General features: G+C 52.0%; 1 protein-coding gene across 5 annotated transcripts in view; it reads left to right on the forward strand.

Moving 5' to 3' along the window:
• Window positions 1-27,706, forward strand: part of MGLL (monoglyceride lipase) — a 112,110-nt gene that overhangs the window by 60,308 nt on the left and 24,096 nt on the right. For 2 of the 5 annotated variants that reach the window (XM_026501494.4, XM_026501493.3), the window contains exons 4-5: window positions 19,430-19,566; window positions 20,890-21,000. In XM_026501494.4, the coding sequence (XP_026357279.2) occupies window positions 19,430-19,566; window positions 20,890-21,000 (248 nt within the window). Of the gene's footprint in view, window positions 1-19,429; window positions 20,838-20,889; window positions 21,001-27,706 lie in introns of those variants that run through there. The other 3 variants (XM_048227198.1, XM_026501495.4, XM_057311980.1) reach the window with 2 other exon arrangements.

Consider the following 27,706-nt stretch of genomic DNA (forward strand, 5'->3'; position numbering starts at 1 on the left):
GCTGGAGACGCCCTGGGCTCAGCAGCTGGCCTGTGCTCTGTTCTTGCCAACAGCCGGGGAGTCGGCGGGGTGTGACTGTGGGAGCAGAGCTGTGCCCACTTTGGCCATTGTGTGGGGACCAATAGCCTCACACCTGACCCCTGAGCCCCTGAGAACGCTGCTGGGTTCTCATGACCTCCAGAAAAAGGGTACATGGCAGTCCCCGTTGTCGGCAGCCAACACCTGCAGCCCTCACTGGTCCGGAGCCCTCACCGGTCCGGAGCCCTCACCCTTCCAGACGGCAGGAGCAGCTGTGGGGCAGCGGGCTCCTGGCGTGACAGGGCGAGGGTGCTCCGTGCTTCTCCGCTGTTCTGTTACCACTCATCTTCTTCTTTTCTTCTCTTTGGGTTTCTTTTGTACTTACTTCTGTGTATATCGTGTCTCTTGTCTTTGCAGTGATTGCTTTTAAAGTCTTCCCAGGAGAATCTGGTGTTTTATAAATGGTAAATTTTTTTTTAAATGTAAACTGCTGACTCAGAAAAAAAAGTAAAGGCACAAGAATAAGCAAACTGGGGAGGGGTGATTTTTCCCCTCTAGAAAAATACAGCAACTAAAAGCGCACATGCTTTTTAGATTAAGGCAGGAAAGATAACACGATTTGACACGTCTCCTGCTAAGTACACTTGAGGCTGTGGGAAAAGACAAAAGGGAAGGAGCCCAGGAGAGGAGGGAGGTGGTGGAAACCAGAAAACACAGGACAAGGGGGGCGCTTGGCTGGGTTTTGCAGGAAGGGGGTTCATTGGCCTGTGGATTTTGCGAAGTCTCCTTCTGCCACTGTCTTCCCTTTAAAATGCTCAATTGGCCAGTGAGTCCATGTTTCTGCTTCCGTCCTAGAGAGTGGAAGCACACTGTGAGGTGTGCCCAGAGAGACAAGCCTTGTTCTAGGGAACAGTCCAGAACAACCCACATGCCTCCCAACAGAGGAATAGTTAGGTAGACTAGGGCACATTCATATGTCACGGGTAAAAAAGGAGAGACATCTCTAATTTTGGCTTTAGGAAGGTCTCCAAGGTATATTGTTAAGGGTAAAAATAGACAACTGTTTTTGGAAAGAAAAAGATCAGAACACAAAATTATACGGAAGTACGGACCTAAGAATGTGAGTGTGCAGAAACACACCAAAGTGATCAGATTAGCAAATCTGAGATTGCATTCAGGTCTTGTGTAAATTAGAAATAAATAACAAATTTAACAATAATCGATAGATGCAATGCTTGTTGACAAGTTATCATTTGTGTCCTTCTCCTGCCATAGCGCTGACCTCCAAAAGGCCCTGCTACGGACTGGGAGAGCCCAGACGTCCAGCACAGGAGAACAGTTCTCTCAGCCAGAGCCTCACGGTCTAAAACAAAATTCTCTGAGGGCCAGTTTAGACTGAGCCAAGGCTGGGGCACCTGGGTGGCTCAGTCGGTTAAGCATCCGAGTCTTGATTTCAGCTCAGGTCGTGATCTCAGGGTCATGAGATCGAGCCCGCCGAGCTCCATGCTCAGCTGGGAGCTGCTTGAGATTCTCTCTCTCCCTCCCCCTCTGCCTGTCTCCATGCCCCTCTCTCTCAAATAAACAAATAAATAAATAAAGCCAAGGTTTTCTCGTGCAGGGACATTCATGACAGCAATCATTATCCATTGCTATGCAATAAAGCACCCACAGCTGAGTGGTGAAGACAACGGCCATTCCTCTAGCTCATGAACCTGAGAGTCAGTGTGTCAGGCCGGGCTCCGCCGCAAGTCCAAGGACACCTGTGTCCTGAGGGTCATTGGCTGGGGGCTGGGGTGGTCGAGGCCATGGAGGTGACTGGGCTGGTCTCTTTCAGCCAACAGGTAAGCAGGCTTTGCAGAAGCTGCAAGACCTTTTTGAGCCTAGGCTCAGACCTGGCGGTATATCGCCTCGCTGCATTGTGTCGGTCAAGGCAAGTCCTGAGCCCGGATTCAGGCCTGGCCTGGAGGAGCTGCAGGGGCCCCTGGGAAAGCGGGGGAGACTTGCAGCCATGTGTGCGGTCAGCCGACCATGTGACCAAGATAAGCTTCCAGGTGTGTTTCTGAGAAGCCAGAGTTGACAGAATAGAATGGAAAGCATTTCTTGGAGCTATTTCTGATAAGTGCCTTTTTCTCTCCCCGGGTGTCTCGGTGGAGGTGAAGGTCTTGTCTTGATGGCTGTGATCCAAGCCAGCAGAAGCATCACTGCTGTGTTAAAGGGCCCTTTGGGTTGATTGCCACTACATCCACCCCCCGGCCCCGCTCATTAATTTTCCTATCCTCACCACCTAGCCGAGCCCCCGTGCGTTGGTTGAACGCATGGACGCAGTACCTCCAATTACAATCATTTCTCAAGAGCAGATATGATTGTAGGTGGATTGCAGAGCTGGGTGATTTTGTTGTCGTGCTTTATGTGTCTGTACATAGGTACAGACGTGGCTTCCAAAAAAAGCAGCCTCTATCTTTTCCCTCAATGACAAAATACTAGTTCATTGTACAAATTTTGGAAAATGTAAAAAAAGGAAAAACAATTAAATTAACCTTAATCAGACTACCCAGAAACAACCAGTATCCTGTTGTGTGGTATATCCTTTCAGCTGTGTGCACGTGTTTATGGGAGTGTGTGTGCACGCACACACATGTGCACACTTGTGCGTGTGTGTGTACGTATGTGTGCACGTCTGTGCATGTGTGTGTGACTGACTGGGGCCAGCGGCTTTGCCAGCAGAACAGGCTGACGTTCCCTTGAGTCGCTGCGGGTCCAGCCTCCCACCTGCCGTCTGGGGCATTCTCTGTTCCCCTGCCCCTGGGCCCTGGGACTCGCTCCCGCGGTTGTGTACTTCCCTCTACTCTTTTGTTAGTTGTTTCTGACATCGGGAAAGGGGATTGCAGCAGACTGAAGCTAGATGGGAGCAGATATGGATTCTCTCCTTCCCTGCACAGACGAGGAGGCCAAGGCCCAGAGAGGGCAAGGGTCTTGCTCAGGGCCACCCACCAGTCTGCAGGCAGAATGGGGACTCTTGATTCTGTCTCCACAGCAAACCCAGAAGGAAAAGAGCCCTGAATTTCGCTGGGAAGCAAACTGGACACAGAGGTGACTCCTCGGCAGGGAGCCCCTGCCCCACACCCCACACCCCCCCCACTGGGAATCGCTTCCAGGGACCCTCCCATCCCTGCCCTGCTCCAGATCACTGGCTTCCCTGTGCTCCCGCCCACAGGGCCCCCATCTGGAGCCTCCACACGCTGCCCCCTGTGCCATGGGAAATGGGAGCAAGCTTCCCTAGGTGTCTGCTTAGCTTCCTGTCACTGCCTTCTCATCTTTACTGAAACATCACCATCTCACAAGCCTCTGAAATTGTCACCCCCACCCCACACACGCATGCGTGCACTGCCCACCTGCCCCTTGCTTGGCACCCTCCCACCAGCAGACCTGCTCTACATTTTCTGTGTTTCTCGTCCGATTCCACCGAAGTGACAACAGGCCTGTTTGGGGTGTGGACGGGGCTCCTCGCTCATCTCTCCGCGGCCTGCCCCCACCCTAGCACATGGCAAGTGCTCAGGAAACATCTGGGTGAATAAAAGATGAATGGAATTTCCTTTTAAAATGGACATTATCTGACTTTATATATTCTAAAGGCATTATAACAGGAAAACCCTCTGAAACTTTCACTTTGGCCCCGTTCAGTTCGAGAATGGCCGGAATCCTGGTGTTGAGAGATCAGACTTTGCACCAGACCACAGGCATCTCAGCAAAGGGCCCTATGCAGGCTGCAGGCAGGATGGGGCGTTCCACGCGGAGGGAGGGAGCAGCCCCCTGCGGCAGGGGCACAGGGCGCCTCGCAAGAAGCACAGAGGCCGTGTGTCTGCAGGGGGATCCGTGGCTGGGGACAAGCTTGGGAGGTGGGCAGAGGAGGGTGGCACTCCGAGCAAAGAGAATTACCTTTGCACAAGAACAGCGTCCGTAACTGAGGTGTGTGGAGGGAAGGCGGACCAGTTGTGGTTGTGGGAGCACAAGGGAAAGGGTGCCCTGCTCATTAGTTGGCTCAGCTCCGGGGGCCCTAACAAGCACCGCGGGCAGAGGGGGGAGGGGCTTAAACGACACACATGGACGTCCTCATGGCTCTGGAAGTCCTAGATCCACAGGGTTGGTTTCCTCCGAGGCCTCTCTCCGTGGCGTGCAGATGGCCGTCTTCTCCCTGCGTCCTCGCGTGGTCATCCCTCTGTGCATGTCTGTGTCCTAGTCTTGCCTTCTTGTAGGGACACCAGTCCGATTGGAGAGGGCGCTCCCCCGTGACCTCATTTTAACTTAATCACCCCTTGAAAGGCCCTGTCTCCGAACACAGTCACATCCTGAGGTAGTGGGGTTTAGGACTTCACCACGGGAATTTGTGGGGGCCGCAGCTTAGCCCCTGGCACGATGCCGGGAGCGCGTCGGTGAGCTGTGGCCAGCACTGCGGGCTTTCTCCCGGGCGTCATGGAGGAAGGCGCAGTGCCAGCGGGTTCCGGTGCACAACCCTGAGTTCAGAAGAACTCAGAGTGGACTCGGATGTTCCTTTGAATGCCAAATGCCTCTTCTTGGTGTAGAGGGAGAAAGTTCTGAGGCCACGGAGGGCAGGTGTGCTTTTATGGAAGAAACTAAAATCGCCCTCCGTGCACCACACCAGTGAGATCCACAGAGTATGGGCACAAGGCCATCGATATTTGCTTACAATTACTTTCAACACTTGGCATTTTGGAGAATATTTCTGAATCTTCTCTCGAATCATTCTTTACTCTCAAACCTTTTACTGTCCAACCTTTGGGGCCCCTTCCCTCGTGAAATCCTGCTCCTGCAGGGAAAGCTCCCCTTTCTGGGCTCTGACTGAGTCATAGGTTCAAGAGTCTGTGAGCCAGTCCCAGAGACCTCGAGTGTGAAACGGCTCCAGACCCATCGCAGTTTCTGGGTATTTCCTTTGAGACAGTCTTTGAGGAGCTGGACGGGTGTCATCGTGGAAGCTGGTGTCCCCAGGGAGCCTGGGACCATGTCTCACAAGTTTTTGGACAGCCACCTGATGGAAGATACTGTGACTGTGCCCATTTGGGGCCGGGCTGGACTTGAGACCCTGTAGCCCGTTCGCCTGGAGTGAACCTCTCATTTGTGACCCTATAAACCACAGTCTCTGGTTCTGGTTAGTTCTCTTACTCCTGAGAATTCGCTGTGGACTTGGCACTTTCTAGATGCTAGAGACAAAAAAATGCTAGGCCCCCACAAAGATACGGCATCCGGCCCCCAGGAGCTCACTGTCTCGGGGGCGTGGTTCCACAGTGTGGAGTGTAGTCACGCTGTGGAGTGGGGGCGCTGGGCAGGGGAGCCTGAGTGCTCGGGGAGAAGCTGAGGGCCTTCTAGGGGACGGACAAGATGGGCTGAGTTCCACACCGAGTGAGGGGTGGGGAGGGGGCCAGCAAGGCAGGAGGACACGGCGGATCTGTGAGTCCAGGGAGGGGAGAATTTCGCTCTCAGAAAGGGGGTGGCCGCCGTCAGCACAGGGGTGATGAGCAGCTTGGAGAGACTTGGAGAAACGTAGCAACAGTGATATGGGGTGGGGCTCCCATATGAGAAAACTCGGTGCAATTGGTCGCCTGTATTTTCTTTCAGGTTTTTTTCCCTGAAACAGAGTCAGGAAGACTTTCCCACTTTAGCAGGACGTGGGTTCCTGTCCTCAACCCCGGGAGCCCTGTCTTCTGCCCGCCTCCACCCTGCTGGCACATCTGCATTTCCACCTGTTCCCATCTGGGCCACTCTCTCCCGAGCTCCGGGCTGCCAGGTGTCCCCTTCTGTTTGAGCTCTGAAAAGTCACAAGCACTTTTGTTAACACAGTGGGCAAAAATAGGCAGTTTCACAGCTGGTCTGGTAAGAAGTCAGTGCCGCAGTTAGCCTTCCCCGTTCATCCTCTGTGGCTCCTCTGGCCCCGCTCGCAGGGAGAGCTCATGACAACCGTCTCTGGAGGGGAGCTTGCTCTGGGCGTAGCACCCCCGTCCAGCCCTGCTTGGCCCGAGGGAGGAAGGCTGTGCTGGGGAGGCTGGACAGACACCATGCTGCCAACAGCTGCCTCTCCCTGCTCTCTTGTGTAGCCTCCAGTCACCTGCCCGCCGCATACCCCCAGGGGCAGTCTTAACCCAGGGGAAACCGGGAGCACAGCAGCAAGGTGGCCGGCCCACACTCACACAGCTACAAAGTAGGAGTCAGGATTTGAACCCAGATCCTTTCTATGGTCTTCCAGGAGCTCCGCCCACCAATGGGTTTAGGGTATGCAGTCCCGTACATTAGTCAAAACAAGTCTGTTTAATCTGTTCCCTGACAAGCATCAAGATGGTCTGAAGGACATGGAGAAAATAGTTTTAACATGAAGTATTCTGTGAAAGCCGGGTTAGGTCAGGAATTTGCCTGATTTGGTGCACTGCTGCCTATCCCTTTGACCTCCTCCCTTTTACTTGCCTCTAAATACAGGAAGGTTTTTAAGAATATATTTAACATTTTTCTGAAGTTTCAAACCCTGGGGATTGCCGATCTCATGGAGTAATCACACGGCGTGCTGTAATGTGCGTCAAGCAGTATTCAGAATTTTCACAGCGTCCTGTTATTTTCTCACGGACTTTTTATTCCTTGATCTCATCGCATCCTGGAAGTTTCTGAGAGTGAACGCCTCACCCCACCCCACAGCTGTTGCCTGTTTATAAACTTTCTGTGTATTCAACCTTCATCGGAAAGATCTGGGTGAAAGGTCTAGTATTTCTGGAGGATTTGGGCTAACCCGGAATCTGTTCGGGAGGCAGAATACAAACAGGAGAATGACCCCCACACGCATGACACGTGGGAGGTGATCGCTAGTCCCCGAGTGCGAACCAGCCTCCCTCCGCTCTCCAAAACTGAGTCGTCATCCTACAGCATGATGCAAAAGAGAGATCTTCTTACTAGACGCCAAGAACCTTAGTTATGACACTTTTTGTCATGCTGTTTTCTCTTATTTATACAGTGGAGAGTAGGATGTTTTCAAATAAACCCTCTAAACATGAAATCCTGAAAATGCATTATTTCTAAAATGCCACACCGTTAACAGCCTTTTAGCTGGTTACATTATAAAGCATGTTGTAACAGCTAAAAAAAAAAAAAAAAAAAAATCTGAGCCAAAATGTGTTTCCATAGCCCATATGCTGAATTCTGGCATCTTTATACCTTTTTCAAGCTGTCGTCAATTAGTAAAGAAATTAATTTCTGTCTTTATGTCCTTTGTAAAGCTGAGCGTGTACTTGGATGCTGCAGAGAGCTAGAAGCAAAGGCAGGTTTCCTTTTGTGGAAGGTAACTGAGCGCTCTGGTTGCTGGGGGCACCAAAGCACGCTGTTCCCTGTGTCCATGCAAGGAAGCCTGGACCAGCAGCAAACACAAGAGGAGGAAATGGCTTTTGTTGAGGGAAACAAACTGTTTTTCAGGCCAACAAGCTGTGATCTTGGACTTTTTGCCATATGCATGTTCGGTAAAAAGAGAAAGATCAGGAGAAGGAAGCAGAACGTCCCTGGTCGCATGCTCTTCCTTGCCCTGGCTGGGGACAGACGCCGCGTCAGCTGGATCCCATCGCTTCTGTGGTTCCTTGGCCCTAGGACTTTGAGTCTCCCTTTGTTCCCCACTCTGCCCTCGGAGCCTAACAAGGACGTTTTTAGCATGAGTGCCGTGTGTAGGCTGATGACTGTACGTGGGGTTTTTTTCCTTTGGTGGCAGCAAATGGACGTACAGCCTTCAGCTTCCCGATGCGGTTCCTTTACTTTTAAAACATTTGTCATTGCTCTTCCGTTCTTACACTTTGGTAGGTGCCGTTGCTAACGGGCTTTCTGCTATTGGGTGTCACAGGAGCACAGAAAGCAAGCCAGACCTTCATTGGAAAACAGGCTTAAACCACGATCTGTAAAGTAGGAAGGAAACATGGGGCTGCGGCAGCGGCGTTCCAGTAAAGCACTGAGGTTAAGCCCTGGGAGCAGACAGCACACACGGTCTGGGGAAATCTGCTGGATCTGGACGACTGTGGCCTGCTGGTGTGGGCAGCCTCTGAGCTGCATTTCTGTCCCCTCACGTGTGGGTACATTTGATATGGCTGCCTGCCCCAGAGCTCCCAAATGAGTCAACCCCAGGCCTGGATGATTTCGTGAACCATTGTTTGGGGTACGTTTATATTCTACGCTCACTTCCCACCAAAGGTGGAGAAGAAAAAAAACATGACTTGAACTCCATGTTCCTCAGGCCCAAACGATAACTTTCCTGGGGTTCTTGCCTGGAAACAAAGTGAGTTTTCCCCCTCCCATATAATAAACGAAGATACAGCTCCCTGTGCAGACAAGGATGTGATGAAACTCACATTCCCAGACTTTACTGGGGACGACAAAAACTTTCCACTTGGAAAGCATTTTTGGTTCTGCTAATGGGGACTCCCCCCAAATAATCATATCTTTCGATCCGGAAACCCCATCTTGGCAAGTTAACCCTAACAATTCTATAACAGCAAGGACTGAAGGCACTGTCAATGCCTCACCGTTGAAAATGGTCACATGAGTCTTGATTTGATCCCCCTGCTGGGAGAGCCGGCAGTCAGTAGAAATCACAAGTACAAATTATGTAACAATGTGGGAGGGGGATATTCTTGTATTACATATGAAATTACAAATCAACTCTAGGCCCCCAGTCCCTAGCCAAGACCAGGGACACAGCAGGTGTTCAGGAAACACTGATTTGGTTGAAATGAGCTGCTTTCCTGTCTTCCTGCAGCAGCCGTGTTAGAGAAGGCCATGTGGGTTCCCAGGCCTGACCTCCTCCCCACCTCAGGCCCTAGGGCGCCTGCCCCTGGGGGCTGCACGTGTGATAGTGGCGTTCACGGAGCAAGGAGTCAAATTAGCTCCCTGGCTGTTCTTGCTGGAGGGCACACTGGAGGCCACCTCCTCCTAAATCTTCTGCCCCTTTGTAAGGCACACATCCTGGGTGTCCCAGCAGGAGGCCCGTGCCTGACAAAGGGCAGAGCACCTGCCTGTCGGGCTGGGAAGAGCCTGAGAAGCCCCGCCGAGGTTGTGTCCAGAGCCACATGCAAGGCAGATGGCCTCCCAGGGGCCGTAGGGAATAGCATGATTTTGTGGGTTGTAAAACCCTAAGTGGAGAGCTGTGTAGGCAGCATGCCACAATTTGAGGTTTTTCTCCCAGCGATGTGCCCTAGAGGTCTTCCCGGGTCAGCTTGCACCGTTCATGTTGGCAAGCCATTGAAATGAGAGGGAACTTGAATAATGCTCATTCCTCATTGGCGAGGGCAGGAGTGGTTTGTTGTTTTCCGTTCGTTTGTCTGTGTAGTTACTTATTTCTGCAGCCAACACTTACTGATCACTTCCTCCGTGCACAGCACTGACCCGAGCACTTTACACAGATGATCTCCGTTCATCTTACCAACAATCCAAGTCGGGTAGGGCTCTTTTCCTGCACTTTGCAGCTCAAGAAGTTGAAAACCTTGCATAATGCCTTTACTATAACAAAGCCAGATCTGACCCAAGGAAGTCTGACCCCAGAGTTGACCCACCTAACCCCACATTGTGTGGCTAGCTCAGTGCTTGTCTGGTTTTCCCCAGATAGCTGCCTTGAATGTGTATTACTCTAAGTTTAACTGATACTCATGGCTGGTGGCTACCATACAGGACAGTGCAGCCAGTCTAACACCTTCCTGCAGTCACGCTGCCCGACGGCACAAAGGGCCGTGGTGCCCTGCAGCCAGAATGGCTGGGGAATGCTTACTCTGCAGGGGGGCTGGGCCAGAAGCTGCCGGACCACACCCTATCCCTCTGTGCTGGGAGATCAGTTTGCCCAGGCGGTGAGGATGGGCAGAGAGGGCCAGATGGCCAGTCTCTAACCTCTTCACAGGCAGGGCCAGCAGGGATCGGGGGCTCAAGTGAGTAGGACCCCTAGGATCCTAGCAGGTGGCTTCTGCCAAAAGCCTCCCTTTGCCTCCTCCCTTATTCTGACAAGACTGAGCTGGTGCGGGAATGCCTGAGGCCGGATTCTAGAGCCCCCAGCCTCCACCCCTCCACCACTGTCATGTGGGACTCCTACCCCGCTTGCTCTCAGGAGGTAGAGACCCAATTCAGGAAACAAAGCTTTCTGCGGTGTGGCTTGCCCCCACAGCTGCTTGAGGGATCAACGGGAAAGATCTAAATCATCGTTCACAAATTTCCAGGAATCACGGGCACTTCTGACATCATTCTCCCTTGCTCACGCCTTGTGCCATGTTAGTACATAATTAATGCCAGTTTTGAGGAGGAGATGACCTCCCTGTATCCTGGAGGTGGTCAGTGATGTGCTGGAGTCGAAAATGACACAGCAGATATCCCAGTGCAAAGAAAGCAGGGAGGCTTTCGGTCCAGACCCTGTCTTCCTAATAATGTAATAGCGACAATAGGCATTTATTGAGCACTTACTGCATGCCACACACAGTGCCAACCACCTTACACTCAGGGCTCTGACTTACCCCTCGCTGCACCCCAAGGAGTGGGTTTTGTGAGTGTCCCTCACTGCAGGTGCGGAAGCTGAGCCTTTGGAGGAGAGGTCACTGGCCCCAGGTCACATGGAGGCGGAGCTGACTCCAGAGCCCTCCGCTCTTAGTCCCAGTCCTCTAGTGCCTGGCACTCTCTGGCTTTTGCCTCCTCGTCTTTGCAGTGGACGGCGATCGTCCAAGTTAGAGTTGTGGCCCCATACCAGAGGAGTCACAGGTCCGGGAGGCTGGCACAGGCACAGGCGTATAATAAAGCTTAACGAACGAATCTCCTTTCGTTTTGCCTTCACAACATCTTACGTGTGTGTTTGACTTTGCACCTCCTTTACTTTGTGCGGCTGAGAACAAGCGGGCCTGCCTCTTGCCTTCTCTGAAAGCTCTGGGACCCTGACCTCAGCCGGTCTTGGCTGCTTGCATCTTTCCAAGGCTTTCGGTAAGCTCTGCTTTGTATATATTAAAAGTATAGCATCTCACGTCTTGGAGAAATGAATCTGCGCTGGCTTTGAAGCAATCCGCTTTACCACGTGCATACTTCTTTGTTTTTTCAAAGTAACCCTTGGTCGAGTTTCCGCGGCAGCTAAACTTGGGTTGCAGCGTTTCTGTTTTTGTCATGTTTACCCTACCCTAAGCTCCAAGCAGCTGAAGAGCATCACGTGGGAACTTCTGGAATCGGGTGGAGAACATGACAGATCTAACTTCATGTTTTGGAAGGGGAAAAGGGGGCTGTTACGTGTTAAATCTGGGGAATGGTAGTTCACAGGAAACTGAGCTGAAAGGTTATGTAATGCTTCATCGCTAAGAAGGCCACACTTGTCCTGAGGAGGCAGACCAGCTGCCCTCCACTCTTTGGCGAGCTGGACAAGAGGAAATCCTTGGAAGTGTGTGAAATACAGGTCAGACCTGCAGAAGAACGCTGATGCAGAGGAGTGCTGAACCCCGAAATAGCTCACCAGTTTTGTCATCTGCACCTGTGTGTAGGGCCGGGGGGTGACAGCTAGCTTGTGCTGACGGCCTGCTGTATGCCCGGTTGGTTATACTAGTTATCCCCCCAACAACTTTAGGAGAGCGGTACATGTCTTCCAGTTTTGCGCTTAGGCAAGTAATCGAGGTAACCACCATCTTAAACTTTGTGTTTCATTCCCTTGCTTTGTTATTTTATGCTTTTATCACATAGGTATGGCACTCTCGAAAAATCCATTGTTTGCTTTTGCTTGGGTGTTTTGTTTTTTTAAGCTTTATAGAAAACGACTGAACGGCGCACTTGCGCTGTCTTCTATGACTTGCTTTTGTTTACTTTGTATTCTGTTGCTAAGGTTCCTCGTTGCTACATGTAGATTTAGCTCATTGATCTGACTGTACAGTGATCCTTTTGCTACAAGATGTCCATCTCTGGCTATGATAAGGGGCTGCTACAATCATATGCCTGTCTCCTGAGGGGTGCACAAGAATTTCTCTTGGGCGTATTTATACCCAGGGAGGAATTGTTGGGTTGTAAAGTATGGAATTTCAACCCTACGAGATGCCAAAATGTTTTCCGAAGTGGCTGTCCCAGTTCTCCTCCTTCCTAGAACACATATGAGTTAGTGATTTCGGTAGACATTGAAGTAGGACCTCAGGAGGGCTGTCACCTTGCTCCTAACAGCGTCTGTTCCACTCTGGCTCTCAGCCACAGCGAATTCTCCCTCTGGGCTTGAGGAGCTGTGACACCCACATCTGGCTGCTGCTGGTCCAGCCACATGATTCTCAAGGCCAGAGGCTCCACGATGATCGATGATCGTCTGTCTGGTTGGCCTGACCACACATCCTGTAAGGGTCGCCCCAGCCTGGTGCTTGCTGACCTCGGGTGGGTTGGCCAGCAATGCAGGGCAGATACCCTAATTGTAGTGGGAGGAAGTGCCTGTCCTCCGACCAGGAGACATTCCCGGGGAGACCAAAGCCAGCTCTCCAGAACCTAGGCGCTGAGTTAGCCGCACGTCCGTCCCAGGGCTGCCTTGCTCACGGAAGGAAAGCTTCCCTGGAAAACCGGGAACAGAGCAGCTTACAGAGCTTCTGTGCCGTAAATTCAGCAGCCTGGTAAATTGCGAATTGCGCCCTGGATCTCTGTGGGTATCGTGCAGTTGAGCCAAAGCCAAGGCCAGAGCCCTTGTCCTCCTTGTGCTCTCATCTTTTCAGAGAGTTGGTTTCCTTGGCAGGCCAACTGTGTGGTCTGTGGGCAGGCGGCCACCTGGGAGGGCGGAGAGGCATCTCTCCAGAGGTGAGAAATGAGGAGAGATTTCTGCTTGTACAAAAGCCCTCACACGGTTTAGGAGCTAGGAAAACCGAAGCCGGGGGCCCTCACTGCAGACCCCTCACCGGAGATGCCAGGGCGCTGCTCTCACAGGGCAGAGGGCCAAGTTGGGACCTGGGCACCCTGAGGTCTTATGGAAACCGTGTCATCATTCTAGACTGGCCTTGCTGACCTGTGCCTTTCAGAAGCCAGAGAAACTGCAGGAAAGTGCTGGTGTGATGTTAACACCTATATTAACAGGTCTGCATTTTAAATAACACAAGCCACATCTCCTCCCTGACAGTAAAGGGAAGATGTGGCTTATGAGCTCCGCTACGCTGAGGCTTCCTATGGATTTCGCAGCTTCTGGGGGTCTCTCGGTCTGCAGGGAAAGTAGATGCCATCTCTAAGCTGAGGGCTGCCCTCCTCCATGGGGGCGCCTTGTGCGTGGAGGCAGAAGCAGAGACCAGGACCTCCGCCAGGACTATGTGTCCTTCTTCATCGAGGAAAGTCTCTGGTTTGCTATGTCTTCTGTCTGCCCCACCCTGGGGGCTGCTCCCCACCCTGATGACTCCCTCCCTCCACCCAGAGGTGAAGCTTTCCCCCCTAACCCCTGGCAGCCAGAGCAAAGGCCACATCTGCGGAACCTCCCAGAGACGGGTCATCGTGTCCGTGCTAACACCTTTGAACACGGAGCGCTCACAGACACGAGATCTTCAGTGAATGTCTGTCGCTGTTTGCTGTGGTTAGTTTAGATGTCTCTGCCCAGACTACATGTTCCCACTGTACCCCGCTGTCAAATATTTGGGAAGGCCCTCAACAGATGCTTCCCGGGGCCCCCGTGTTTGCACATCTGCAGGCAGTAAAGAGCTCAGCCACTTGGCAAGTGTGACCCGCCCTGCGTAAGAGGCAGCTGATGGGCCGCTCCCAGGACTGGCCTCAGGTGTGAGCAGCTCCCAGCACGAGGGCACAAGCCCGGAGGGAAGGTGCCAGCTGTTTGTGCTCACGGCAGCTTCTTTGCCCTATGAGGAAGGGCTTTTCTTTTCTTTCCACCGGCTTCCCCCCGCTTCCTGCGCACATGTCCCATGGAGCTGTGACAGTAAAAGCACTGGATGTGGGGTCTGGACCCCAACTCACCGTGGGCCGAGCTCCATCCAGTCTGCCCGAGGGTTCCTTTCCTCTGCTAGAAAATGGGGCACTGGAACCCTGAGTCACAGAGTCGTGGGGACCAGATGGAATAAACTCTGGGAAAAGGGCTTTGTAAATTACAAATTGCCACTCAAATATTAGGCATTGTTATTCCTGCTTTGTGAATACTTACTCTCTCTTCCCTTACTTCAGGCTGTATTTCACCAGCGTTTTCTTCAATATGAAAGTGAATACTAGGTAGGACCAGTTCCCTATTAAAAGGAAAGTGGGGTGTTCATTTCTTTCTATTCTAACATTAATAGGATCCTCAGCTTTCTGAATACTTCCCAGCAATCTCTTTTGCACATGATAGGAGTGTGGAAAATAAGAAAGATTTTGTATGAGACAAAGAGAGACTGGGATTATTTAACCATTCAACAAAGAATTACTAAGTGCTTATTTGTCATCAACAGTGTAAATGTAATACGAAGTAGGAATTTATTCTATTCACGGAGCCCTAGGAACAGAAGATGTTGCTCCAGGGTCATCAGGAGGCAGAGTGAGGGGGAGACTGGGCAGGAGACTTCCCTGTGGTTTCTGAGGGAAGGAACAGGTGAGGCCTGGTAAGCAGGTTTGCATAATTTGACTGGTTTGCATAATTTCAGCATGCTCTGGGGCACAGGGCTCTCCCCCGTTATCCAGCCCCTGGCCCCGTGGTGCTCGGGTGCTTGGGCCATGGAGCGGGTAGGGGCTTAGCGCCCTGGAGCACGAGAGCCATACACGAGGGGTGCCGGGGCTAGCGGGCTCTGGCGTGGTCAGTTTGCGTGTGGAACCCTCCCTCACAGGCAAGCTCTTTCCCTTCTCTAGAAATTGGTGAATGCTGGGAGGGGCAGTCTCACCAGGGTCAGATGTTAAAGTGTCAAAACACAGAAAATAAAAAAAACATAGTATGTAGAGGAATCAGGGTTAACGAAACTCAAAGTATGTGGGATCAAGGTCTGTGGGGCAGGGTTCTTTAAACAGATACATGGGAAAGAAGAATTGCGTTGCACGTGTAGACTGTTGTTCAGCAGGCTCCGTCTACGTGGTGGGAAAGGAAACGTATCCCATCCACCGTGGCCGGAGTCATGCAGTTAAATCTCTTTGATGCGCGGCCACTAGGGAGATACTGCCTACAGTTCATTTCAGCAGGCATTAAGCCAGCACCTACCCTCTGCCAGGCCTGTGCTCAGAGCCTGAGGCAAAAGCAGATGAATAACATGGGATCCTTGCTCAGCAGCACAGCCTGGCAAATATGGGGTACGTGCACGCTGAACCTCCTCCTTCGTGTCCGTAGCAGACATCACTAATCACACGCAGCACTCCCTTCTGCCCAGTCCAGCCAGACCCAGACACCCCCCCCCCGCACAGTACAGTGGGGGCCACAGCCACTCATCGAAGCTTTTGTCGCCCTGGCTCCAGGGCCCTCAGGCCATGGGGGAGGGATGGTGCTGGAGGAGAGAAAGAAGGCACAGTCTCATCAACGCGCACGTGTGATAAAGGCAAGAAGTGCTTTGGGGGTACGGAAGGGAAAGAAAACCACACCTGCTTCCAGGAGATTACAGCAGACTTTATGGAAGTGATCGGGTTGGTGCCTGGTCTTAAAGGGCTTGGCTCCTGGCCTGGTGCAGGAGTGAGGGCTCCGCCGCAGAGGGTGCTGGCTGTTCCCTGAGCGGCACGAGGCAGGAGGTATGGATGTGCTTTGAGTAGTGGGCAGGGGGGTGTCAGTATGGCTTGGAATGTTTCTGTCGAGACATGCGTAGGAGGCTTTAGTGGAAGCCCCGAATCTTGGGCTAGCTTGTGCAGACTGAGTTCTGGGAAGTGGGGGACATCTGGCCACTGCAGGATCAGAGCAGCTTCCAGAAGCAGAGCAGGGCAGTGCAGAGCCGGTTAGAGCCGGGAGAGTTTGCGGTGGACAGGGAGGCCGGTCACGAGGCCGTGGCTGGTGAAATCCAGCAGGGGCCTCAGCCCCCACGAGCGACTGATTCTGGAGGCTGTGCCACTGGAAATCCAGAAGGATCCAGAAGAAATCGGGTATCAGCTAGACGCAGGGACAGAATTAAAGTCAAAGACAATAGCCCTGTTTGGGCCTGAATGATTCGGAAAGATGATGGGGCCATGGAGCGCCATGTGGACGCCAGGAGGGGAGCTGGTCTGGAAGAAATTTGAGGAGCCACGGGACAGTCAGGAATCCTTCGGACCAGGGGCTGGCAAGACAGATCTGCAGCTCTGGAAAGAGCCAGGAGCCAGAGACCGCGTAGCTAGGAGACATCTACCCTGGGAGGAGAGCCAAAGCATGGGAGCCATGGACAGGAACAAGGGCAAGCTGGGGGAGTGCCTGGGGCCTCCTGCATGTAATCCATAGAAAGGAAAGGCAGATACCCTAGTGCTTAGTAACAGGAGCTAACTCCCGAATAAGCGGACCGGCGGTACCGAGCAGAAATCCAGAAATGGACTAGATTCAAGTGAAAATGGGAACTTCCGTGTATGACAAGGATGACTTCACAATTCAGTGAAGTAATGAAGGACTTTTTCAGGACTTTCGTTAAGACAATTAAGACCCATCTGCATTTTGCAACTCGACAGAAGTGACAGTTGCACAATATTGTGAGTGTCCTTCAGGCCACCAAGCTGGACACTTAGAAGCGATGCATGTAAATTTTGTGTTATGTACATGTTACCACAAAAAAAGAAATGAAACCATACAAGAACTTAACGTACAACTGACGGCACCCTTTAAAACCCTGAAGTGGAGAAAGCCTGTGTAAGCAAGAATCAAACTTCAGAAGCCATAAAAAGAAAGGACTTATTATTTGGCTATTTAAAAATAAGGATCACCTGCACAGCTCAAGTGGAAAGACAAAAGACCAACTCATATAAAAGAAACTCTCAAATATCAAGACAAAATGCAAGACCGTGACAGCAAAAAATAAGCAAAGACATGCATTTTCAGTTCACCACAAAAGAAATACAGCTGGCTCTTGAAGAATGAGACGGTGTTCACACTACACTTTCTCCCCTATCCTACGGGTAAAAACCCAAACAGTAGTCGACATGCTTTGTTGGTAAGGCTGAGAGAAACGGGCCTTCTCCATACCCGGCTGATCGAGTCCAGACCGGATATCCCACGTGGAGGGGAATTCGGCAGAAACCACCAAAGTGACATGGGCATGTCTTTTAACCAAGCAGCCCTGCATCTAGACATATACCCCGACGGCACCCCTTCACCCAGGTGAAATAGAACGCCCCCAGCCAACTGTTTAATAAATCAGAGATTGCTAGCACACACATAGTTTTCAGTGAGAGACTGCTTGCAGAAACTTCCATTCACTCACACAAAGGGGTACCACGCATTGCAACATATTTTTGCAACGAAGAAATGCTTCGAGAAAAAAACAGAAGATAACTAAAATGGTTAACCATAGGGAACAAGAGAGGAGAGGTACAGTAGATAGGCATAGAAGTAAGACTTCATTGGATGGATCTTTTTATAAATCTCTAACTGTTGTACCAGGTCAATGTGTATGGATTCAGAAAAGAAAATTAAGTTTAAAAGCAAAACTTATAGCTGGTAACAAATTTATTTTGAAATTAACAAATCTAATTGTATATCAAATTAGTAACATAAGCACCCAGAGGAAATAATTATGACATATTTGCAATAACTTGAACTTTAAGTATAAGACTCTGGCATATCATTACTGAACTATGTTCTAAGGATGGGGGGCGGGGAGAGGGGAGTGGGGAATTATTGTGGAATGGGTGTATTAGTCCGCTCCGGCTGCCAGGACAAAGCACCATAGACATTTATGTTCTCCCATATCTGGAGGCTGGAAGCCAAGACTGAGTATCGGCAGGGCTGGTTTCTTCCAAGGCCTCTCTCCTTGGCCTGCAGATGGCCGTCTTCTCGCTCTGTCCTCATGTAATCTTTCCCCTGTGCGCATGCCCTGGATGTCCCTATGTCCTAAACTCCTCCACCTATAAGGACAGCAGTCAGATGGGGTTAAGACCCACCAGAATGGCCTCATTTTAATTAAATCACCTCTTTGGAGGCCCTGTCTCCAAATGCAGTCCCATTCTGAGCTACAGGGATCTAGGTCTTCAACATAAGAATTTGGGGGTGGTGGGGGACACAATTCAGACCATAACAAGGAGTATGGAGGTTCAGTTTGGGGAAGTTCTGGTCGTGGATGGTGGTGATAACAGCACAACACCGTGGATGTACTCAAGCCCACTGAACTCTATGCTAAAAAATAGTTAAGACAGTAAATTTTGAGTTACATACATTTTACCACAATACAAAAATAAAAATAAATTTTAGGAGGGAAAAAAACCCTCAGGGGGCAAGGGAGCAGAGGGTGCCATTGAGAAGGTGCCAGCTGGTGGGCCCCTGGCTGCGGGGGGCCGGGGCGGGGTGCACGGCGGCCAGCAGGGAACAGGAGCTTGCCCTTGGCCCAATGGTGTGGGTCCTGAATTTGAGGAGCGGGCAGCCTGTCAGTTCTAAGCAGTAAGTCCTTACCTTTTCTATCTGTGAAATGAGTGTTGCCGTCATTATTCCTGTGCCAGCTGCCCCCCCGCAGAGGTGGCAGTACGGGTTTGGGCAGATACCCTGGCTGCGTGGCCCCTGTTCTCTGCAAGCTCTTTCTTTCTTGTGATTTTCAAACAGTCAGTCGCATGAGCTGCTTGCAGCCTGAATAAGGAAGGAAGCTCCAGCACGCTGTTTCTATAGCGACTGATGTCCTTCAGAGAGGGAAAACGTGGAGAGACCCTAAGAAAAGAACAAGGGGAAATGAATGGCACAGAAATGCGACAGATCATAAAATCCAGGAGGAATACACTGTGACCTAGTTTTATTGCGGCTTTGTTGAGCCTTCTGGCAAACACACTTGACTATTTTATCTCATTGTGTGTCTGTCAGATTGTCATCACTGAAAGCTATAAAGTGAGGAGACAAGATGCAACAGTTTACCTGGTGAAAGGCTAATGTTGAAACACAGCTGTGAGGATCAAAGAGCTGGGAAAACCCCAGAAAATTCTGAGCCCCATCAATTTCACTCCTGGCCACTCGATAGAAAATCAGGCCTGGTGAGACTCTGTGCACCTGTCCGTCCTTCCTTCCCTAGAAACAGCCACAAGGAAAGCATCCTGGCTGCGTGGACAGGCTTTGCAACAGTTACAGCCTGGCTTATGACTTCCCAGCTGTGTGATCTTGGGCAAGGTCCTTAACCAGTCTGTGCTTCGACTTCCTAAGCTGCAAAGCGGGGAGGGGATTCCCACGTGAGCGAGTGGTTGGAAAGAGAGGACTCCATGGGACTATCCGTTCAGGTCCTCAGTCAAGAGTGGCAGGTCATTCCGGCGGGGGGACCACCGAGCTGCAGTAGCAGACAGCCCCCTGGTAACTACAGTTCTCTCATTTCCCTTTCCCTTCCAGTTGGCCATGGACAGAGCGAAGGGGAGAGGATGGTAGTGTCTGACTTCCACGTTTTCATCAGGGACGTGTTACAGCACGTGGATACCATGCAGAAAGACTACCCAGGGCTTCCCGTCTTCCTTCTGGGCCACTCCATGGTAAGTAGACCACAGAAGAGCCCGCCCAAATCAAGCCCGGTGCCCAGCCTTGCTGCGGATAGGAGGTGTGAGAACACCGTGATGAAGAAGAGGGGCTCCCCACCCCATCTGCTCTCTGCCTTGCTGGCACGCCCCCCTCCGCATGCCCTGTACTTGGAGCTCCCGGACAGCGTAGTGCTTGGGACAAGTCAGGTTCCGCGTTCTGGAGACAGCCCCAGAGGGAGCTTCCCATCGGGGCCCAAGGCGCCAGGAGGCTGCCTGCCCGTCCTTCCTGAGGACCTCTGGTGCGGGGCCTCTTGGGAAACCAACCTTTTTCTTCAAGCTCTGTTGGCCCCTCCGTGCCATTTCATAGTGAGGCTCCCGAGGGCACTTCTCCCTGCAGAGCCATTTCTAGAGCAGGGATGGCTCTCAGTCGGCGAGAAGCCCAGGGAAAGTGCCCAAACCCTGGGTGCTCGTTCCAGCTTGCACAGTACAAATGGGAGCGGGGGGCACAGTCTCCCCCAAGGAAACAATTCCTTTAAAATCATTCAAAATCCTTTCCGCCTTTTCATTGTATACGATCCCCTAAGAATCAACCAGGTATGTTCTTTAAATCCACGGCCTGCAAATTAGCAGCACATCTACCCCTGGACAGCCTGACAGGCTGGCTGGCAGAGGGTTTTGAACTGATGAAATGGGAAGGTGGGGTGCAGTGGGGGGACTTTTCACTCTGGGGCAGGGCTTCCGCCCCTTTATCACAGCCTGTCTTGCTTCCTGTGTTTCTCTTACCTGCCCGGCCTCTGTAAGCCTTTGTGATTTCAACGCTGGTTCCAACTACCCTCAGCTTCAGGCCCACAACCAAGGCCTCATGTTTCCAGCACTATCCACACTCACCAAGTATTTTTCTTGGAACCGAAATTTCCGGGACCTTGACCGAACCAGAAAAAAAAAAAAGTATAGCGATCTTGTCTTATAATCCGATTACAAAAACAAAAATCTCATATTAAGGCTGACGGAATGGATGCATTGGGGGTCTGCCAGCTTTTGGCTTGAAACGAAGTAGGAATGTGTTGTTTAACTTGCAGCCCACAAGCAGGAACCTTATTTATATCTCTCTGAAATGTTTGCTCTTGGAAAACCCAGAGGAAAAAAAAAAAACATGTGTAATAAAATAATTGCAGATCCAGTTTACCCAACATTCCGTGGTGTCTATTCCAAGGTAGACCTCCCCAGGGCTCCGGGCCAGGCCTGCAGCTTCGGAGGAGCGCGGTGATGGTGCTTATTAGAAATATGTGCGCTGGCGGAAGCTGGCACGCGGCAACCCTGGCCTGTTCTGCTTTGCAGGGAGGTGCCATCGCCATCCTCACGGCCGCGGAGAGGCCAAGCCACTTCTCCGGCATGGTCCTCATTTCGCCTTTGGTTCTTGCCAATCCTGAGTCTGCAACAACTTTCAAGGTAAACGGACTTCCGGTGCTGGGCGAGTCCTGCGGTGCCCGGGACCCGGGGCGTCCACGGGGACGTCCATTTATGGCTAGAGTCTGGGGGAAAGGGCCAAAGTCTCTTTTTGGACTTCAAGCATTGCCGTGTGAAGGTTTGGACGAATATCAAACATCGTTGCCACCGGGGTCCCCTGCTTTCCAAATTCAGGTGTGTTTTGTTCCTGAGAAACAACAGAAGAATGATTTCCTGTGTGTGCATGTTTTATTGGTGAAAGTTAAACAGGCAAAAGGTGACACGTGTTAGGAGTCCAGCAAAATAACCTTTGTTAACAATTTGTGTCCAAGGCCTGAGCTGATTTTCATCGAATACTTGCCAACATGGGCCCCAAGTGCACAGTGAGTGGAAACTGCAGGCAGTTTGTAATGGTGACATCGAGGCTTTGCTCGCGCCCAGAGCGCTCTCCCTCTGGCCCTAAGGATGCGTCCCTTTGTTAAACCCATCATTTTGTTGCTCTGGTTCTACTGGTGTGCAGCGGCATGCGTGTGCGTGCTCGTGGTTCTGCGGCCTCGAGCTACTTTGACGAGGCAAACGAGCTAACGAGTACAGTTGACCCTTGAACAACCCAGGCACGCACTACGCGGCCTCCTTAGACACGGGTTTCTTTCAATAAGTATAGTGCTGTAGATATATTTTCTCTTCCTTCTGATTTTCTTTTTTTCTTATGATTTTCTTGATAACAGTATTTCTTTAGTTTACTTTATCATAAGAATATAACGTATAATACATACACCATACAAAGTATGTGCTGATCAACTGTTTATCTTATCAGTAAGGTTTCCAGTCAACAGTAGGCCATTAGTAGTTGGGGTTTGGGGGCAGTGTCAACGTTATATATGGTTTTCAACTGGGCAGGGGTTCAGCGCCCCCAGCCCTGGAGTTGTCCAAGGGTCAACTGTGCTACGTCAGAGCGGAACAGGTGCTTTCTCTCTGAGAAGGGAGGTGGAAGCGTGGCGTCGCAGGACTGCTTGTTGTGAACGTGGGTTGTGAATGTTACGGACCCATCTTTTAGGGGCATGAGGTTTAAGAGAGCGCATAACCGAACGAGAATAGAGAATCCTAACCCCGTGGATCCCCGGGGAAGGGTTAATCTTATGCCAATGCCAGGTGGGGCTGCTGTCTGAGCCAGTCATCAGGAATCTCAAAGGACTCCAACGGTGAGGTGGGGGTCATGGGGCCGTGGGGAACTGGGCAGCCATCAGCCCACGGCTTACCCTCCTTTCCCTGGCCTCACCGTCAAACAACAGCAGGACATTTAAATAATTGCCTTAGCTCCGATGCCTCCAGTATTCTCCTGAGGACCCAAAGAGGGGAGCATGGGACAGGGAAGGAAACCTGATAAAAATGTTTTCAAAGTGTTTCCTCCAGCCCACGGCCAGAGATGGGTGGGCAGGTCCTGTGTGCAAGCTTTCCTTTAGACACAGAGATGTCACCAATTTGAAATGGAGACAGGCTGAGCAAGAGAGAAACCTGGAGCTATCTGAGAGTTTAACCAGAGAACCATGAATTTCTTAACTTGCCGAAGAATAGAGATGCCTAGCTTCTTTGAATTTTACCCCATTTGAAGGACACCACCACTGACTTGTTGAAATCAACTATCGTTAGTAAATTTCAGTGCTGTGTGGGAGGACAGCAGCGGAGGCGGAAGCCACCCTGCCTCTGCCGTGGAAAGAAATGAAGGTCATGCACAGACAGGCTCCTTCACGGTCATTGACATGTGCAAGAGGACAGCTCCCATCATGACTGTGATTATAGAGCATGAGGCCGAACCACTCAAATCGAGGGTCCTTTTCCAAGTAGAATAAGCAAGAGCAGGACCACGGTAGAGAGGGCAGTTCTCATGGCAGCCCTGTGCTCTGATTGGGAAGATTTACTCAATGCAGTGAGCACCAAGCTCGTGCCCTGCTTTCCTGTGCGTTACCGCCCTTGGGAGAAGTTGTGACCTTGCTTTGCAAATGGGAACACTGAGGCTTGGGCAGAGCGAGGGACTCGCCAGGATCACACAACTTTCGTGACTGATCTGAATCTGGGGCCGTCCACTCTCCATCTGGGATGTTTCCCCACAGAAGAAAATAGGTATTTTCTGCCGTGGACATTCTCCCTTAGAGACAAGCCGGAGACCCTGGGGCTTTCCAAATAAAATGCACAAGGGGGTCATGGCAGCAGGGTCCAGAAGTGGGCCACAAGGCTTCCCCTCAGAGTCGCTGGCAGAGGTGGGACTTCCAGGCAAGGCTGCCAGCGTGACCTCTCAGAGCACTGTGCTAACAGATCACCTTGTCAAATCAGGAACCAGCCATCCCTGGGGGGGTACTGCTCTCCTCTTATTAACCAAGACAAATTGGATTTCCTGTTGCCCCCAGACCTGAGGACACATCCTCCCCACCATGAACTCTGTTGCTGCCCCTGGGTCTTGGGCAATTTTGACTGACAGAGTCTCTGATTCCTTTGCCTACCCGCCCCCGGGTGACTTGATCACCCCGCACACATCTAGTCTCGTCTGACAACCTTCCTGAAAGAGTCTCATGGAATCTTTGTTTAAAATTTAAACATCATTAGAATAATACATTCACAGGGTTCAAAATTTGAAAAATGACGAGAGGACAGACAGTAGGCAGTCTGTCTGCCTGGTGGAGGCGGGCAGCCAGAGTCTCCGTCTCCTGGACACACGGGCACGCTCCGTTCGTTCCTGGGTTTCACACAAACGAGAATACCCTCTCTGTGCTTTCTGCTGGCTTGTTCGTTTGTGTGGGTTCGCCTTTAATTGGTCGTTTGACTCTCGGGGCTACCTCCAGGTTAACAGGAATAGTTCGGGATAGGTCCTGGATTAGGTGAGGTCTCCATTGCGCACCTCAGAGACGGCCTCCCAGAGACCACCCCCACCTGAGAGCTGAGGTGGAGGAGGGGGCCTTCCCGGGGCCAAGCCACAGAGCACAAAGCCGAGTCCTGGCCTCGCGCCTCCTCTCCCGGAGCTCAGCCCATGGACTGTGCCAACGGTTTGTTTCATGGCACCGAACTCCTGCTGGAGAGATTCCCCGAATCCTCGAAGTGGACAGCGATGAGGCACCTGAGTCTTTGAATGTAGACAGGCATGTGGAAGAGGACAGCCCCCACCCCCTGGAATGTGGGAACACCGATCCCCCTGCCAGACCGCACCCCTCCTTACCCCGCCAGACCTGCACACATCTGGTCTTACCTCCCTGCTCCCTTTTCAACAAGCTGCGGTATATTTAGCCTGGAGAACAGACAAAGAGGACAGAGGCTTCTGGCCCCCAAACACTGTCTGTGTTTAGAATGTGATTGCACAAGGGAAGGGACAGCAGGGGAAATTTGGAAACAATATCCAGCGTATCAGAATGAGTCTCAGCTGCTTATGAAGCCATTTCCTGGGGATTATCTCCACGTCCCACACCGTGGGGGCAGGAGGGCTAGAGTCATTCCCAGGGCACAGAGACGAAACCCTTGGCTGCCCAGCTAGTAGGGTGTGTGTGTCCTCACTTGGCCTTGCCCTGGGATAGCATGCAGGAACTCGGGCAGGTTGCAGAGCCACCCACTTTCCCAGGCAGGGGTGATGAGGAACACCTGAAATCCCCCTGGGCAGTGCGTAGGGTCAGGGCAGGGGCTGAGCCTGCCGGGAGGGTAATCTTCTAAATGGTCTTCTCTGCTTCTTGCCTAGAGGTTGTCCCCTGGGATCCAGGGTCAGGGTTGCAGGAGCCAGTCCGGTGCTTCCAGATGCTTCCACTCCCCATCAACTGGGGCACCTAGCCAAGTAGAGAGAAGAGAGCTGCCATGAACCTGGCCCTTGGTGCATGACCTGCCCTGTCTCAGTTCCTTTCCACCCAGTAAGGAGAGAAAGGCATTCCCAATTCACAGACGAGAACATGAGGCCAATTGTCTTGCTCAAGGTCTGCTTGTGCCCCAGCCCCGGCCGGCGGGCAAGGCAGGATGCACCCTTTCACCCCAAAACATGCCTGCGATCAGCTTCCCTTGACTTGAGCACATTCTCATCTGTTTGTAGTCACTGGGCTCCAGAAGGCCCTGGGGACAGTCTGAGGGCTGGGGGTGGAGGGGAAACAGGAAGCATTGGGGGAACATTGCCACTCCTTCACACTTGCTGTAAAGTTAGACCCAGAGACCAGGACTTAAACTGGCCCGTGAATCTGGCAGCTGTGATGTCCCTGGAGTGGGGGAGGGGGGCAGGAGGTGTTACCTCTGTCCTACAGGTGTCTGCGCTGCCGCAGCTGGGGGTTCAGACTTCTAGATGCTTGGCATTCAAGGACTGAGTTCATCTCCCCAACACATCTTTGGGGAGCCCATGCTATGCGCCAGGCACAGGACAGGCAGCAGAGAGCAGCTGCTTCCTCCTTCCCAGCTCTGCTTACAGAAAAGGCACAAGGCACTTTCTAGTCTCGGCTGGCCTGAGGGTGCCTTCCTCCCCCACCAAGAAATTCTGGGCTGACCCTTGCATGGATGTCACCCTCACAGAAGGCCTGGAGTTCTGGCCTCCTTTTGCATAAGTCAGCTTGCTGGAGCCACTTTAGAAGATCGCCATTATAATTCCCTCCCTCATGTCAAGTCTCTCAGTGGCAGAAGCTTAAAAATGATCTTAGGGAGCCATTAAAACCTTTCGGATCAATAGAGGCATTTGTGCAAGTCACTAGTATTTAAAGTGATGGGCGCTGCACTTCATCCAGGAATGCCCCAAGGGCATGTCAAGGGCCAGTGACACACTCTGGTCCCTTGCTCCTCAAGAGCTGGACCTCACTTCTGGGAGAGTTGTCCTTTTGGGGGGGTGCCGTAGTTTGGGGTTCTAGCTGTGACCATGACGGTTGTTGCAGAGCTGCGGGTCATACTTTTCCTGAAACCTTCACTCTGAAAAACATCGGCAGGTGCTCTCTTCAGTCAGCCGAGGAATATTCGTTGAGTTTCTCCTGGGGCCAGAAGCCAGGGATGAGCTCTGTGGGAACCGGGTCTCAGGTACCCTCCCCAGCAACACTTCGAGGTTTGTTTCATTATCCCCATTTGAGAGATGAAGAAACTGAGGACCATAGACTTTTTTGGTGATTCAGAACCAGAGTTTGAATCCAGATTTGCCTGGCTCTCCGTCTCCTCTTTCTGGGGTTGGGGTCTGGCAACTTTGTGCCCATTAGCTGTAGGTCTCTGCCCCCCATTATCCTTCAGTGATGAGACCGGGGGTCCCTGCTAAGTTGGCGCCACTGGGAGCTCCTTTGGTGGCACAAACCTGACTTAGCCTGTGGGAGTCAGGACTGGAGGAGGTCTCACCTCAAGGGGCGCTATCTGGGGTCGCCCCTCCCCGGAGCTGGATCCGAGGCTCTCTCCACACTCTTGCAGGATTATCCGAAGAGCCTGAGTGAACTGGCAACGAGAAGGTTATGCTCTTCTATTCCGATTTCTTCATGGGTGAGCCGCACGCCTCCTGGCACCTCTACCAGCTTCTTCTGCCTTCCCTTGGCAGTCGACGGGGGCTCTCCCGGCTGACGGTGGAGGCTTAGGGAGACGATGGTGGAGGCTTAAGGAGACGATGGTGGAGGCTTAGGGAGACAATGGTGGAGGCTTAGGGAGACGATGGTGGAGGCTTAGGGAGACGATGGTGGAGGCTTAGGGAGACGATGGTGGAGACAATGGTGGAGGCTTAGGGAGACGATGGTGGAGGCTTAGGGAGATGATGGTGGGACGCAGCAGCAACCACCTGGGCAGCCTGAACAGAGTTGATCCTCAGGGTGTGGGCTCTTTCCAGCCCTTCCCACCCCCCCCTCTTTCCTTACTATGTGGCCCTTCCTTCCCTCTTACCCCCTTCTCAGCCCTTCCGGCTCTCTTCATCAGCACAATCAAGCCGCTGCCCCTGCTAGGTTCCTCTGCCCTGCCTCACCCTTTCCTCCCCCGATGGCCTTTAGGCTAATGGGATAAACAACCCCTGAAAGAACAGCAGGGAAAGGGAGTATCTTTTGCAATTGCTCCAGGCATTCTGCCCCTGCAACTGTCTTGGACGTTTTTGTGGGGAAGAGGCTAAGCACCTAACTCTTCTTTTTAAGCCACATTGTCATCAAAAGATTTGCCTCTACCCCATTGTTAGAAATGCGGTGTGAAACTCACCATGCAGCTTTAGGAAAAGAGCTGAGAGTCAGGGCTGTCCAAACACCTTTTATCACGGCTCCTTCGAAAGTGCCCTTCAGAGATGTCCGTGTGCCACCGCCAAACCCTGTCCAAACCGCGATGGGACGGGAGCACTTTCTCTACTCTGGCTGAACGCTGGAATCACCCAGGGAGCTTAAAAAATATATATTGACACCAGAGCCCCACCTCAGACTAACTCCATCAGAATTTCTCAGGGTGGGCCCCGGGAAGAGGCATTTGTGATGCTTCCCTGAGACACGCCAGCTGGCCGCCCGTCCACCTTCAGAGCGCGCAAGAACGCCCTGGGGTCCTGTGAAAATGCAGACCTTGATGCGATGGGCCAGAGTCCCCAGGAGCCTCTGGTGCTGCTGCTGCTACTGGCTGAGGACCACGCTTAGAGCAGGGAGGCCATGGACTATCGGGAAGGTGGAGGCTGGATGGGGCTGCCGTGCCCACTACCAGGAGGCTAACAGGTTGGAAGGACCAGAAGGTTCCAACAACAGTGCTGTCTTCCTGGGAAGGCAGGGTGCCA

This window comes from Ursus arctos, unplaced genomic scaffold (genome assembly GCF_023065955.2).
Source record: "Ursus arctos isolate Adak ecotype North America unplaced genomic scaffold, UrsArc2.0 scaffold_14, whole genome shotgun sequence".
In the NCBI taxonomy this organism is placed as follows: domain Eukaryota; kingdom Metazoa; phylum Chordata; class Mammalia; order Carnivora; family Ursidae; genus Ursus; species Ursus arctos.